This window comes from Nelumbo lutea, chromosome 5 (assembly GCF_056320005.1).
Source record: "Nelumbo lutea isolate HS-2025 chromosome 5, American lotus-T2T, whole genome shotgun sequence".
Lineage (NCBI taxonomy): Eukaryota > Viridiplantae > Streptophyta > Magnoliopsida > Proteales > Nelumbonaceae > Nelumbo > Nelumbo lutea.
In genome coordinates this window covers 14,558,578-14,572,703 of record NC_142688.1, presented here as the reverse complement: position 1 = coordinate 14,572,703, position 14,126 = coordinate 14,558,578, and the positions used below count along the sequence as shown (strand labels likewise).

Sequence of the window (14,126 nt, the reverse complement as noted above, 5' to 3'; positions counted from 1 at the left end):
CAGCGGTGAGAGATGCCAAGAGTTGAATAAGAGCTCAACGAGTTGCAGTGGTGAGAGCTGAGAAAGTAGATCTGGTGAAGATGGGAAGAATAGAAGTGCCCCTCGTAGATCGTCGCAAATCTGGTGAAGACGGGAAGAAGGTGAGGGAGAAGAGAGAAGAGAGAAGAGGAAGATGGAGGGAGATCGTCACAGATCGTCGTTGCCCCTCACACCGGTTCCTTGCCAGGTGAAGAAGAAGGCCAGTAATAGTGGTTTCTCAAATTTTTTCACTGGGGTCGCATGGTTTTGGTGCAACCCCAAATCCACGATTTTGGGATCTGACATCCCACATTTTTCTCATCCCATCCTTCTATTTCCCTCAAAACAAATGAGAGAACTCATCCCCATCCCACAAACCAAACAGAGCCTTAATGTTCCCATACATTTCCCTTCCTTTCCCTACTTTTTCCTTCAAACCAAACATAGCATTCTCAGTTTAGAAGGAGTACAAATACAAATATGTAGAGCACAAAACCTTATTTTGCATGTATTTGAATGTACATATTTGAATTGGTATTCCCTTCAAACTAAGCCTAAGAAGTAAAAAGTTGATTTTCCCGCTTATGTAAATCTTTTTTTTTTTTTGTATTTAGTGACACTCCTAAATCTCCCATAGGGGCTGTTTGGAAAACATACCACTATACTAAAGAACCCCTCCCCAAAGTTGGTGGTAACAGGAATTGAATTCTCTCTCTACTAAAACAAACCAGCTAATGTACCCATAGATGCCAATGTTAACCTATTTTAGGCTCATGTAAACATGGCTTCATGGCTTTCTATTGGACCACGACACATTGCTAACTACATTCATCTAGCCACATGTTGAGAATATTGTTGACCATAATACAACCAATGTTCCATATGTATGGTTGGATGAACGTGGCCATCAATGTGTTGTGGTTAGTAGATCTGAACTCATTTGAGAGGGCTTTCGAGCTTTGGCTTCTAGTTTTAGTAACTCTGATGCATTTCAAAAATTTATAGTACATTACATCAAAATTTCAACCAATCACGTTAAATATGTTATATAGTCAATTTACTTTTTCTCGATTCAAATTGTACAAGGCATATTTATCATTAAGGCTCAATTTGGATGGAGTACAAATGCCAATTTGTAGAGTGCAAAACCTTGTATTTTGTATTATTTTGTATGTATTTGCATTGTACATATTTGCATTTGTACTCCTTCCAAACCGAGCCTAAAGACTTTAACAATGTAAAAGAAATTAGTATGATGTGTCACTTTATGATAGCAATGGCAATTTTCCCCATCCTTGTCAGGGTACTCAACATAGAGGATGGGGAATGAAGTCCTTGCCCTACACCAACCCTAATTATATATATATACACATATACTATATTTATAAATATATTATATATTATATATCATTTATTATTTTATAATATAATATACTATGTATTTACTTATACAATACATGTTATAAATATAAAATTTTGAAAAACCAAAGAACCAAACTAGTAAAAATCAGAAGTCGATCAACCAATTAACTAATGATACCAGTTTAATTTTGATTGAAGAAATGTAAAAACTAGTAGGACCAATTCAATTTTAGAAAAATACTTATGATCAAATTAACCAAATTGTAAGCACCCTTATATATTTCATCCTTAATGAATTTTGAAAGCTACTAATAATATTCCCACTGACCTTTATAGCTAAAGATCCATAAATGTTGATGTTGTCTGATCCAATGTGTCTCAAACTAAGATCGTAGTCAGATAATCCTACCAAATGGTGAAACCGAGGTGGAAGGATGAAGCCATACACCAAGATCTGAAATCAAAAAAGAAAATCAAAGGGCTGACCACCTAAAGAGATATTCCCCGTATAGGCACTCCGATGCTCAAGTCAGTGAAACGAAGGGTATGAGGTCGAACCGAGTAGGCAAGAATATCATTGGTCTGAGCAAAAGAGGCAAAGTAGAAGTCTAAAGATCCAAAAGTCTCTTATCCTGAGTGGTGGTTACCTATTTATAGTCGGAAATCCATGTCATATTCGGATGAGGCTTCCTGGATTGTCAGGATGAGGTTGCCTGCTGAGATCTTTGGGATGAGTCATCTCCCTCGACGGAGTTACCTTCCTCGTCTGTATGGGACTCTCCTTCCTAGTCGCACTTATCTATTCCGCGTGGTACCAACGTGGCTGGGGAGATAAAATGGCCGCAAAGGCTACCACGTGACGTTTGGGGCTAGGTCAACCATAACGCAAACAAATGTCAAGATATATGCAAACCAATTTTCGAGTGAACGAGGAAATACTTTACCATCCCAACATGAGATGTAAAGAAACTAACATAGATGAATATAGGAATTAAGGCTCCTATTAAGGTCTCCACTATCAAGCAAGGTTAAAAAAAATTGACACATATCGGCCCGCATTGGTCGATACGTATTGTATTGGGAGCACCCCGATATGCCCCTACAGAGAGTGTATCAGGATTTTGACCGATTCAGGGGGTAGAGAAACCTTAAACCTGCCCCCTTAACCAGATTTGAAAAAAAGGTTAAAAAAAGTAACAATACTGCACGATATGCCCCATATCGGACGTATCAATATGTAGAACCTTGCTGTCAAGTATCTGTATATGTATATCTATGGGCATTATAATGATATAATCCACTAGTCATCCCAATTATGTCTTTCAGTTTGATACACGGGCCCAAGTGGTGTATCATATATGGTGATTGGCCAAGTATTAGGACTATGGTTGAAGACAATTCAAACTCATATATGGTGTATTTCTGAATTGTTTATACTTGCAACAATTTGTCTCATAATTGTTAAAATTCCCTTTCAAGACTCCGAATCTTCTCCTCACACGATGGAATGTGACAGTGAGGAGAAAATCCCAATTCTGCCTTCAAACCATTATAAACTCAGACTCCCCTTAAATTGATACCTTACTAACTTGGAAGCTATACAAACCATTTAAGGGAAATGAAAAGATGAGAACCTTTGTTTTTCCTCCACCGCTGAAGTGGTGATAAAAAGTTTTGATGACTTGGGTGCGTTTCATTAACGAGTTATACACTTATAAATCTGAAACTTCTTCAACAGAAAATCCTTACACAGGAAAGATTGTTACCAAGGTCCAATTATCCTCTCCTACAGGAATTTTTAACATAGAAATTAGATAATAAGAATGAAGGCAGATTCTTATTATAGGCTAGATGTCAAACATCAGATTTGGTGTACTAGGGTCATCAGTCATGCCTTAACGCTCACGAGCGGGTGCTGGAGTGGAGTGTGGAGCGGGAGGGTACAAGTTGTTCAAGTGTCAAAACTCAAAATTGCGAAAAAAAAAGAGCATAGAATGGGTAGCCAGCCAGCCAACTCTCTGAACGGGCCCTCCCCTTATGGCCTTAAAAGCTTAAAGCTAACGAGTCGATGCAGACATCAATTGAAGAAAAGATAGAGTTGGCGGTTGGCCTTAAGCCGATAAGCCTTGCTTGGGAGGAGATGTCCGTCTCCATCCACCCACCGCCCAGTTTCTCGATATGGCGCATACAGACAGACGTGCACCTTCTTCCATCATCAAGAACAAAACCATACTTTCCATTCATTCATTATCACAAATAAATGAAAATCCCTGTTTGTCCACTACACGTCCCCATGGATTTCATCGTGCAAATAGAAATTAAAATAGAGAAAAGAAATGAAAAAGATAACAACCAATTGTGTACATCCCATTGCTAGCATATATGCTCAAGAAATCAAACAATATCAAAGCCCACAACCTAGGAAAGGAACAGAAAAAAGAAGAAAAAAAAATTTACAGCGGCTAGTGGGGGGAGGTAAACTGTGTTTTTACTCCGTACTCGTGAGTCGTGCTGGTGCTGGGTTTCACGACGACCAGTACCACCCTACTGGGGCAGAAGTCCCTTAATTGGTTTTGCCCATAGATTGGCATCCCAAAAAGGGGCCTACTAAAATATGTATAGCAGCTGCTGAGTATTAAATATCTCCTTTATGCTTCATCCCTTAAACCGAACAACAACGCAGGATATATCGTCTTTACTATCTCTATTTAATGCTTCAGTTGTTAGTTGCTTAGCTGCTTTATGAGGGTCTTTGATCTTCCTTGCAATATCAACTGCCTCTTGATTACCCATTACCTGCATAAATGACCAGATGGTGCATAAATGCATAGAGGTTTTCCACATGGAAACATAAATACAATGGAAAAAAGGTGCTTGTATCCACTACCCACAAGACACCTGCAGCCACAAATCAGGAACATCTATCTCCTTACCATACTTCGTCATATATGGGAAGATGTTCCCTATGTACAGATGTAGTGTCTTGTTGGTAGCAGATCCTAGTCCAGAAATTGTTTACAATAAAATGCCAAACCTTCCATAGACCATCACTTGCAAGGATGAGAAGTTCAGTATTAAAATCAATGTCTGCATTTTGAATGTCGGGATCTGAACGCAAGTGTGATTTTAAACTCTTGTCTCCAAAAGCACGAGAAACTGCCAACTGGCCATTTACTCTTGGGACATCCCCTGATTGAAAATGCCATAGATGTGTGAGGTTCACGGCTGCTATAAAATTATGAGCCATCAAGCCTATTGTATATGGTTTAAAAACCAATAACTTATTCATACAATTTATTAGGTTAATATCAATGTAATTGTGTTTCCATTTGGAGTGGATAAGCTGAAACTGAACATGAACTCCTTGAAATTAATGCATTTCACAATAATGACAAAGAGAAAACAATCAAAACAGGCTGTAGAACTATTTACTTCGTCTTTGGGGCCACAGAGAGAATGAATTAGTAACACCTTCAATGGGCATAATTTAGACTAATTAAAATGGAGTTTTTTTTTTTTTTTTGAATCTAAGATACCTTCCTCCCAGTGTATTTTATTGGTAATAAATAAAAAAAGAAAATTTCATTAATAGAAAAAGAGAGATTATATCCAGATCGGTGATAAGCAATCACCCAGAAAAGATGAAAAACAAAACTCATAGCAACTTCTCTTTGAAACTAACATCAAGTTCAGCTATTTGAAACTTATTCCCAAGCACAACTTCTCTTTGTTTCTTATTTTTCCTTAAATATTCTTCTTTTCCTTAAGGTGTATTTGGAAAAGGGGGTTGTGGAAGGATGGTAACATGATGATTCTTTATGTTTGTTCCAGTCCCAATGGCAATGGGAACTCCAATAGAATGACAGGTTTAGCCCTACTGGAGAGCATCAAAGAGATCTAAATATATTCCTAAAAGTATAATCAGCTTAGGGTTTAGAGCACTTGGTTTGAGAGATTCAGCATGTCACAGCTACATTGAATTTCTCATCCAAGTGGACTCAGAAGGTTGGGTAAAGTTTGGCTGCCTCTCTTGTGAAACAAGGGCTGTTTAGGGATATAATGTATTGGGGGTGATTGAATTCCTCTAGTGTGTTTTTTGTTGTGTCCTCTACTACTGTCTCAATTCCCGTACCAAGGTAGTAGGCCTAAAGTCCCTTCATCAAATCCTTATGACCAGCCCTATATTGAAAGATCACAATACAATCATTATTATCAACAAAATCAACTTTTAGGAAACATCTGCTGATAAGTTATACATCTACCATAAAATCATCTGAAATTCTAAATTCAACTAATAAAACTTTATCCTAACCATTTTCAGTTATTTATAGATATCCTATTTCACCATTTCAATCTATCAATGGCCATATCCTTATAAACTATCTCCAGATAGAGGGAGGTCATGTCTGGGTGGAAAAGTAAGGATAAAAAAAATAAATTACAATGTATATATATAACCATATACAAATATCATGTACTTAAAATGCTAATAAACTATTGAACTTCAAATTAAATCACTGAAGGATTCAATGACAACTTACAACTGATTTCCAGGAAAAAAATGAACTATAAACTATTATGGTGCACAATTATTCATTTCCCCCCATTAAAACAAGATTTTAAAAGGCTAAAGGCATAGTTGAGGCGTAATGACCCAAAAATAGAAGTTTATAAGCAATACGTTCTAGACTTTTAGCATTCAACAAAAATAATAACTAATCAACTAACAATCATAACCTTTTACTTTTCAAGTTTCGAACTCTGAATTTCTTAAATTATTCAAATGACTAATCATAATAATTTATATTATAAAAATTCTGCATCACTTGTTTTCATTAATGAGATCATATGATGAATCATCATGTAATTTGATAACAGATTTCTGGTCAACCAACCATTTAAAAAGAAAGGAAATGACTTAGTTGATTTGATCCATGCAAAAAAAAAAAAATCAATAAAAAGAAAATAAATCCACTAGGAAGAGACATGAGAAGAATAACAATCACGGGATGTTAGATTTCTGGTCACCCAAAAGTGTAGAATAATAAGAAAAAAAACACTTGATTTAACCAAGAAAGAAAAGAGAATTATGAAGATTCTTCTTGGCCCTTGTTGCATTTAACTCTCCTGAAACACTAAGAGAAACTAAGAACTTGATTCAGCAGCCACAAAAAAAAAAAAAAAAAAAAAAAAAAACATAAGAACTTCATTTTCCCTATTGGTATTTCAGCTAACTCCACATCAGTACTTCAATATGCAAATTTCTATGCTCATGCCAAAAACCATCTAAGGTGCTGTTTCAGTAGCATTCTAAGAATCTAGATTATATCCAGAATTGGACTCCAGTGAGAATCCGAGGCTTTTGGTTTGGATTCTATATGCAGCTTTTACAATCGATTTATGATCCAGCCTGATTCTAGAATCAGTCATCAACCTGATTCTGAGACTTTAGTGCCTAGTCTTTGTTGTTGACAATCTGTGGGGGGAAAGGGGCTTTCCTTTTTCTGCTCTGATGTAGATTTCTCAATGACAATCAGGGCCCAGTCTTTGTTTTTGAGCAACAGTAGGATTCAGTGTTTGTTCCTGTTAGGTTGTTGGTGGCTGTGGTTTTTTATGGGTGTCCATTATTTGAATGAATTGACTTTTCTAATGTTAAAATTGCTCCCAGTAATTTTTTTATCCTTCACTTCTGTCCATTTATTGAATATTAATTGCATTCCCTCCTCCCATAGCCTTTATATTTCACATAATACCTACTCATCAGGTACAGGAGATAGCAATTAGAACTGACCTATGGAAATAACATAAAGCAATTGCTTTATAACCTAAACAGTGCACTTAGCTGTTTTCAACAGTTATTTCCAACATAAAACAATTGCTTCAAAATTTAGAAGTTTATTCCCATCCATTCGAGAATATCTCATTTGAAATCTGTAGGCTGTGTTAGCTTTGAAGGAAAAAGTAGGGAAACCTTTACAAACCTTGTATAGGTTTCCCTACTTTCCCTTCCTTTCCCTACCTTTTCCTCCAAACCAAACATACCCTTAGGGTCCATCAAACCAGAGAAGAAACAAGGAATCATACAAAATCCAACTCCAATAATCCCTAAAGCAAAATTTATCAAAGTTATTCTTGAACCAAACCTCTGAAGACTCATTTGAACTCAGTCTAATCACCTCTTTTGAAACCTTACATTCAGAATACTCTTCCATTTATTGGAATATCATTGGTCCAGATGAAAACTCATCTAAGAAACTTGAGCTTGATTCTGATATAGGCAACATATGCAGTTTGCCTTATCTTGGACCTTTTTTTTTCTCATTGTTTCCTCGTAAAATTGTTGCCATTGTTTTTATTCTTTAGTCTGTTGACTCTACAATCCAAGATCTCAAAACCTTAGGTGTAACCTAAAATTCAGAAGAGAACTCCAAATTATATTTTTTACCTATCTACTTTAGATAGGATGACATTTTGTGGATTAGAACATATCATTTTTCCTCACAGATCAAGCAAAGAAACTCAGTTATTTAGATGGCCTGTCTGATGATGCTTATGACACTTATATTTCAGGAAGGCCTACAAATAAGACCAGGTTGATTAGAGGAGATAAAGCAAGCATGGATAAATCTCTAACACAATCAAATAATAAAAACGCACTTCTGACTGGTCTGATATTGAACTCGATCACACAGTAATTCAAGAGATGTTTGTCATATCTCAATCTGCAAGTAAAATCTTCCAAAATTCATAATGATAGTACTTTTTGTTGATTTCAGATAAAAAAGGACCATCCTATAAATGCTGTGTGTACCCCTTTGTAAGCTGCCAGAGTCCCATCCATCTGTATAGTGGCTTTCTCAACTTGGTTGCTTTAATTAATTGAGGGATCTTCTCATTTAAAAAAATAATAATAAAGAACTCATCAACAAGGAAGAGACTTATTTATAACAAGTTATGAGATTTTTTGTTAACAATGGGCTGCACAACACAGGAGGTAGACCTCCCCCATGAATCATAGAAATAGATTATTTCCTCAAATTTCCTCAATTGTTTTATTGGATTTTAGTTATTCTCAAGCTTCCTCAATTCTACATTCAACTAAGCCCTTAGTGTTTCCTCCTTTCCCTGCTGGTATACCATGACTATATTAAGATGAATCAAACAATGAAGCAAAACAAAATTAGCCCTATTAGCAGAAATATTGAACTATTGATTATGCATTTTCCTTTATTAGCTGAGAGGAAAGAAAAGAAAAAAAAAAAAACAAAACAAGGAAAAGGAAATATAATAAAGTAAAAGAACCTAGAAATTTGGGAATATATTATATATAGGAATAGCTAAGAGGAACAGTAAGAATGATCGACATCAAAATGTATCATTTTCGATGAAGGTTTCAAATGGAATGATCTGTATGCAATGTAGTTAAGTGCACTATAGGTTAGCACTAAAGGTAGTTTTGATCATTTGGTCAGACAGCTGAATTCTAATTTTAGGTTAAGCAGGAAATTGACAACTTATTTTTTAACCATATGAAAGTTTTTCTTATTCCACTCCACATGCATTAGAAAATTGAACAAAGGACCCATAAGTTAAACAATGATAATAAAAAAAGAAAATAAATAAAATAAAATAAAAGGAAACAATATAATTGAAAAAAAAGAAGAAGAAATGAATCCATTAAGAACTTGAATTCACCAACAGTTAATTGCAAAAGGGTTTTGCAGTAAATTTTTAGTTTTCAAAATTCTAAGAACCACCCTTCTGTGAGGATTCATGGGGTGTCTTAATCTCCTCACTTTGATTTAGTCTGATACAGGTACATATAAACAAACATACACATGAGTTTCAATTTTTAAAATTTAATACATTTCTTGGAAAATGACTGATTTTCTATGGCCTGCAAGAGGAGGCCTTGGGACTCAAACACTTGTATATCACCAAGTTAGACTTAAGTTAAAGATTACTAATTCAATAGGGGGGTTGTGCATGATGACACTAAAAAAACTGTCATAAAACACCATGAAAAATGAGTAATAATGGATTACATGAGAAATTTTCTTGAACACTTTCAAGTATTGATAAAGTTGGGGCCTAGGAGTTCTCATTAGCAGATTTTTGTGCATACCAAATGGCTCATTAACTGGGTAAACATGCTTAATGATGGCCAAATGATGTGTATTGGTGAAAGTGAGAAAGAATTTTCACAAACATACTGTAGCTTTGGTTGCAAGAATGTGTCCTTAGAGATTCAGTTGTGGCATTAAATCCAAAGAGAACAAAGAGCCATATCCCACTTCTTTCTAGACAACTAGATAAAATACAGATTATTGTTTTTACCTTATTTACAAATAAAATTGCACAAATACAAATAGAAGAAATAGACCAAAGAATTCAAAGTTGTCTTTGTAACCTGGCATATTGGAGACAAATCCCCCTCTGTTCTCTATGCTGCCTCGCTCAGTATTAGGTTCATGATCAGTAGTCATCTGTATTGCCTGTCCCCCTCTTGAAAGAACCGCCCGTGAATCTCCAACGTTGGCTATCCATAACTTTTGACCATTTATAAGTATTGCAGTAACAGCAGTTGATCCACCTCGTCCCAAATCGGGACTGTGGGATAGAATTGCTTGGTCAGTCCTTTCATAGGCTTTTGAAATGGATCTATTGGGATCAGTCCAAAATTCTTCCTAAAATGATGAAAATATGAAATTAGATTGCACCCTTTCAGGTTAATCTCATAAATAAATAGCCCAAGCATCAAATATGCAATCTCATCACATAAACAACTCACCTCCTTTAAAATATTGGCAAACAAATGCTTCTGTAAATATGCAGGAACACTATCTCCCAAATGGCCATCATAAATAGCAAATAATCCCAGCTCACGTCCTTTGACCTGGACAAACTTAGCAACGTGATAATCCTCCATGGGATGATTCGCTTTACCTTTCACTAGGCTAAATCCATACTTCGTTGGACCTTGGTGGCTTCGCCCCTTACCAGAGCTACATGAGGAACGTACTCCTACAAACTAAAGAGATAATACTAACATCAAACTCATGAGAACTAGAAAATGCGCATAGAGAAGCTAAAGTATTACTTAAAGACAATAGAAGGAAAGATAAGAGGAACAATTTCTAGAACTCTTCATATGACGAAGAGACAAACAAATCCAAGTAGAAACCAATCCTCCAAACCCTAGAAAAAAAAAACGAAAATAAACCATAGTAAAGGTAATAAAAAATTCCCGCTAATAACAGCCTTGGGTTCAGTTTGAAGTGTTACTCAACTAAGAACTATGCTAAGTTACTAATTGCAAAAACCAGACAAATTTTAATAACAGTATCCAACAAGGTTAGGGCCATTACCCCAATTTTCCAGGGTCTTGGAAGGGGTATTCTGGACACAGACCAGACGTTTGGAGTTCTCTGTTTCACAAAGTGACTGCTCAGACTTGAACTTGTGTTCTCACGCTGGCCAGCCATAGATTTTACCATTGCACCAAGCAATGGCCCCTAACAGTATCCAATAAGGCTGAGAGCCAAATATTGAACAAAAATCCCAACCAAACTAACTGAAGAAGAAGCAGGAACAGTATGAAATAATTGCACTAAAACCCAAAATGATAGGGGTGCAAAAGAAACTATACCTAGCAGAGAAGTATTTTGCAACAAAAGAAAATGGACAACCCATGACAATTTCTGAACGAATATCTCCGCTCAAGAGCAGTGGAAAATAACCATATAACTCAATTTAACCCTAACTGAATGTCAGAAGACACAAACTGAAAAAAGTAAAAAGTAAACAGAGAAGCCATCTGAAGCTACTGATTTTCCAATCAGTACAAAACCGCAAAATATAAAGCCACTTCAAATTTAAACAGATTCGTGCTTCTTCGGAGACTAATCAAACTACCATGCTAGATAATTTACTACAAAAGCATCGAAAAAAAATCCACAAAAGACGATAAAAAAAGGGGAATTCTACTAACCTCAGAATAGGGAGAATTAAAGCAGCATAACCTATCCATATAAATCTGCACCGTCTCTACTTCTTCCACTAAATTTTCAACATCTACCTGTTCTGATAACCTAAAATCGAAACTCCAGATTTAACCCACTTAAGAGATCCACGATTTCTCCCGGAATTTCACAAACTGCATCATCAGAACCAGAAACACGATCGTGAAACAACAACCCACAAGTAAAAACAAGTCTAAACTCCATACTTACCACCAAAACTAAAAAAAAAAAAGCAAACAAACAAATAAATAAAGGGCAAAAGTGAGTTGGGTATCTCATAATTCCTCTTACCGATCCACCACCAATCTCCTTGTTCGAGAATCGAAGGCGAAAGTAAGGTCAGAGGGGACCTGGGATGTCGATGCTGTTGAATTTCTCCTTGTTCTCGGTTCGCACTAGTAATATGAACAATAACTGAAAATAAAATAAAAAAGAAAAGGGAGAAAGCGAGAAGAACATGTAAAAACTTTTACTCTGAGAATACGAATACAAAAGAAATAATAAACAAATCTAAGTGAGAGGGGAATCGCCGATGCTGGCGTTTGTTTTTCCGACTTTGAAACCGTTTTGTTTGTGGTCTTTGCCAGTGCAAAAGAAAAGGCTGCTACGAGGCAGACTTCCTTCCTGTTGACTTTGCTGTCTGTACTATCTATCACCTCTTTCTCTCTCCTCTCTCTCTCTCTCTTCCCCTTTAATTCTTTGGCTATTTTATACTGTACCCTCGCTGTTCCAACTCCAACTGCAAGGAGAAGGGCAGAAGGGAGGTCGGATCTGCTACTCACAAAGCGCGCTTCACACCAACCTCACAAATCATTGCAGCCGTGCGTTGATAACATTTCCCGTACATAATGTCATCATTTATGGGAAGAGATTCCCAACTCACGACTACGATGCACTGTAAGGATGGTGTGAGGCGCGATTAGTATAGAGCAGATCAGAACTCGCAGGGAGGTGCCTCAACCTGCCCTTGATTTCTTTCCTTAATTAATGAAAAAGCCCCTGCTTACCAACTTAAATACTATTCCTAGCCCCGAATTCCTTTTATTAGTCCAAACTACCCTTGGATTTTTCCTCCGTTTTGTTTTGTCATTTTTTAATTCTTACCCAGTTGACTTTTGGTTGACTAATTGACCCACCAGTTTTGTGAAACCACACGAGAAATGGTCCAGCGTTCATACTTTCTGTTTGGGTTTTGTCCTTTTTATTCTCTTTTCTGCCTCCTCATTTGATTCTTGATTGTGGTTTTGTACTTTTTCTTAAGCCACATAGCTTTTTAACTTTTGTTTTGTTGTTTTTTTGCGCTCTTTTACCTCTTTGTGTTGATTTAACCACTTCACTGGAGTTTTTGTTCCTTTCTGTGTTAAACCCAAGTCACATTTGCTTCCCCCATAGGCCACAGGGGGTAGGGGGTAAAAAAAACAATTTCACGCTACAATACTCAGCTGTAATTTTGCAATTTTTATGGCAAAAACATTGCTTTCCCACCCGCTTTTTTCGAGTCCAGATCTCCCATCCATGAGAACTCTGTCCACATTAATCATAGTTATATAGGAAAAACATCTCATCCTCTATATAGTATTATATTTTCAATTCACAAAAGATAGTATTTTGTGGGTAGGCGAGAACAAAATTCCCATGGGTAGGAGATCCAGAGTCCTTTCTTTTACGTTTGAACCAACAAACTCAACAGAATTGAAAATATGAAACTAGCTTATCTGAATAGTTGTATTATTGTTGCTGCTAAAGCTTGTGATTCATTTTTCTTTCTTCAGTATAAAACGTGTGATTCTTTTCTTTTTAGTTATTTTCCACTGTCAACTCACAAAGAATATGATTCTGTTAGTTCATAACTATTTTCTTCCAACGGGTCACAAGAAATACCAGGGATCCCTTGGTCTGATGGGAAATGCCTCACTACTGACACTCGCATTCTTTTGTGAAGGAATAAAAAAGAAAACACTTGATGGGCATTAAGAGTAGAATGAATAATTTAGCAAAAGGTGTCTTATTCTTATAGAATTTGGTATCGTGGTGTTGTATGTTTGTTGTGATTTAGTTTTGGTGATATATTAGTATCTAGATAGACAATTATGCTTAAATTTTACTTGGTTGGCTGATTATGTATAAATGTTTTGCATATTTTTTTCTTGGGTTATGTGAAATTCACTTTTGAAAGGAAACATCTTAATATGTGGTGCTTAAATTAATAGGGCTTATATAGAATAAAATATTAAAACAATTATTGCATCTCACATTGAACCCAACCTGCTTGTTTTTTTTTTCTCTATTTCCAATGCATAAAAACAATGAATACACAACACCATGATACCAAACCTTGCCTTCAGCAAGTTGCATTGGGAGATTTCTGTTCTTACTTTTACCGGGGGGTTTGTGGTAAACTGTGCTTCTTCTGCCTAAATTCTTCAGCTTGTCTTTCTTTCATTCTTTTGATGAGATTAGGGTTGTAAGTCGGGTCGGGTTAGGTTGGGTTGAGGCCAACCCTAACCCAACCTACCCAATCCTAATCCTAACCCTAACTAAATTCCTTCAACCTTAATCTAATCCAATCTTCTTCCTACCCTTTAAAATCTTATAGAATTTCTTAATCTCAGACCTTAACTCAATTTTCACTATATATATTAATCCTATGTTTTATTAGTATTTAATTGTTGATGTCTTTGTTTGTTCTTTTAGTATAAAATTCAGAAAAATAAGTGTTTGAAA

General features: G+C 36.1%; 1 protein-coding gene across 2 annotated transcripts; it reads right to left on the bottom strand.

The window, feature by feature from the left end:
• Window positions 1-3,592: 3,592 nt before the first annotated feature.
• LOC148850511 (putative protein phosphatase 2C 10) lies at window positions 3,593-12,388 on the bottom strand. Of its 2 annotated transcripts, none has more exons than XM_088944672.1 (7): window positions 11,958-12,388; window positions 11,694-11,816; window positions 11,372-11,536; window positions 10,172-10,411; window positions 9,791-10,067; window positions 4,415-4,569; window positions 3,593-4,176 (listed from the first exon to the last, which is right to left on the bottom strand). In XM_088944672.1, exons 3-7 carry the CDS (start codon window positions 11,408-11,410, stop codon window positions 4,036-4,038), a joined length of 852 nt encoding a protein of 283 aa, XP_088800798.1. In that variant the 5' UTR covers window positions 11,411-11,536; window positions 11,694-11,816; window positions 11,958-12,388; the 3' UTR covers window positions 3,593-4,035. The 2 variants fall into 2 exon arrangements, with proteins under 2 accessions (XP_088800798.1, XP_088800800.1); XM_088944674.1 differs by having other exon boundaries at window positions 4,314-4,569; window positions 11,958-12,124.
• Window positions 12,389-14,126: the final 1,738 nt, after the last annotated feature.

What these genes read in the sequence shown, in the direction of transcription:
- LOC148850511 (XM_088944672.1), bottom strand. Translation starts at nt 11,410, where the DNA reads ATGGATAGGTTATGCTGCTTTAATTCTCCCTATTCTGAG. An exon ending in TTAATTCTCCCTATTCTGAG is followed by an intron (nt 10,412 to 11,371) that starts GTTAGTAGAATT and finishes TTATCTCTTTAG; the next exon opens with TTTGTAGGAGTACGTTCCTC. An exon ending in CAAGTGATGGTCTATGGAAG is followed by an intron (nt 4,177 to 4,414) that starts GTTTGGCATTTT and finishes TCATTTATGCAG; the next exon opens with GTAATGGGTAATCAAGAGGC.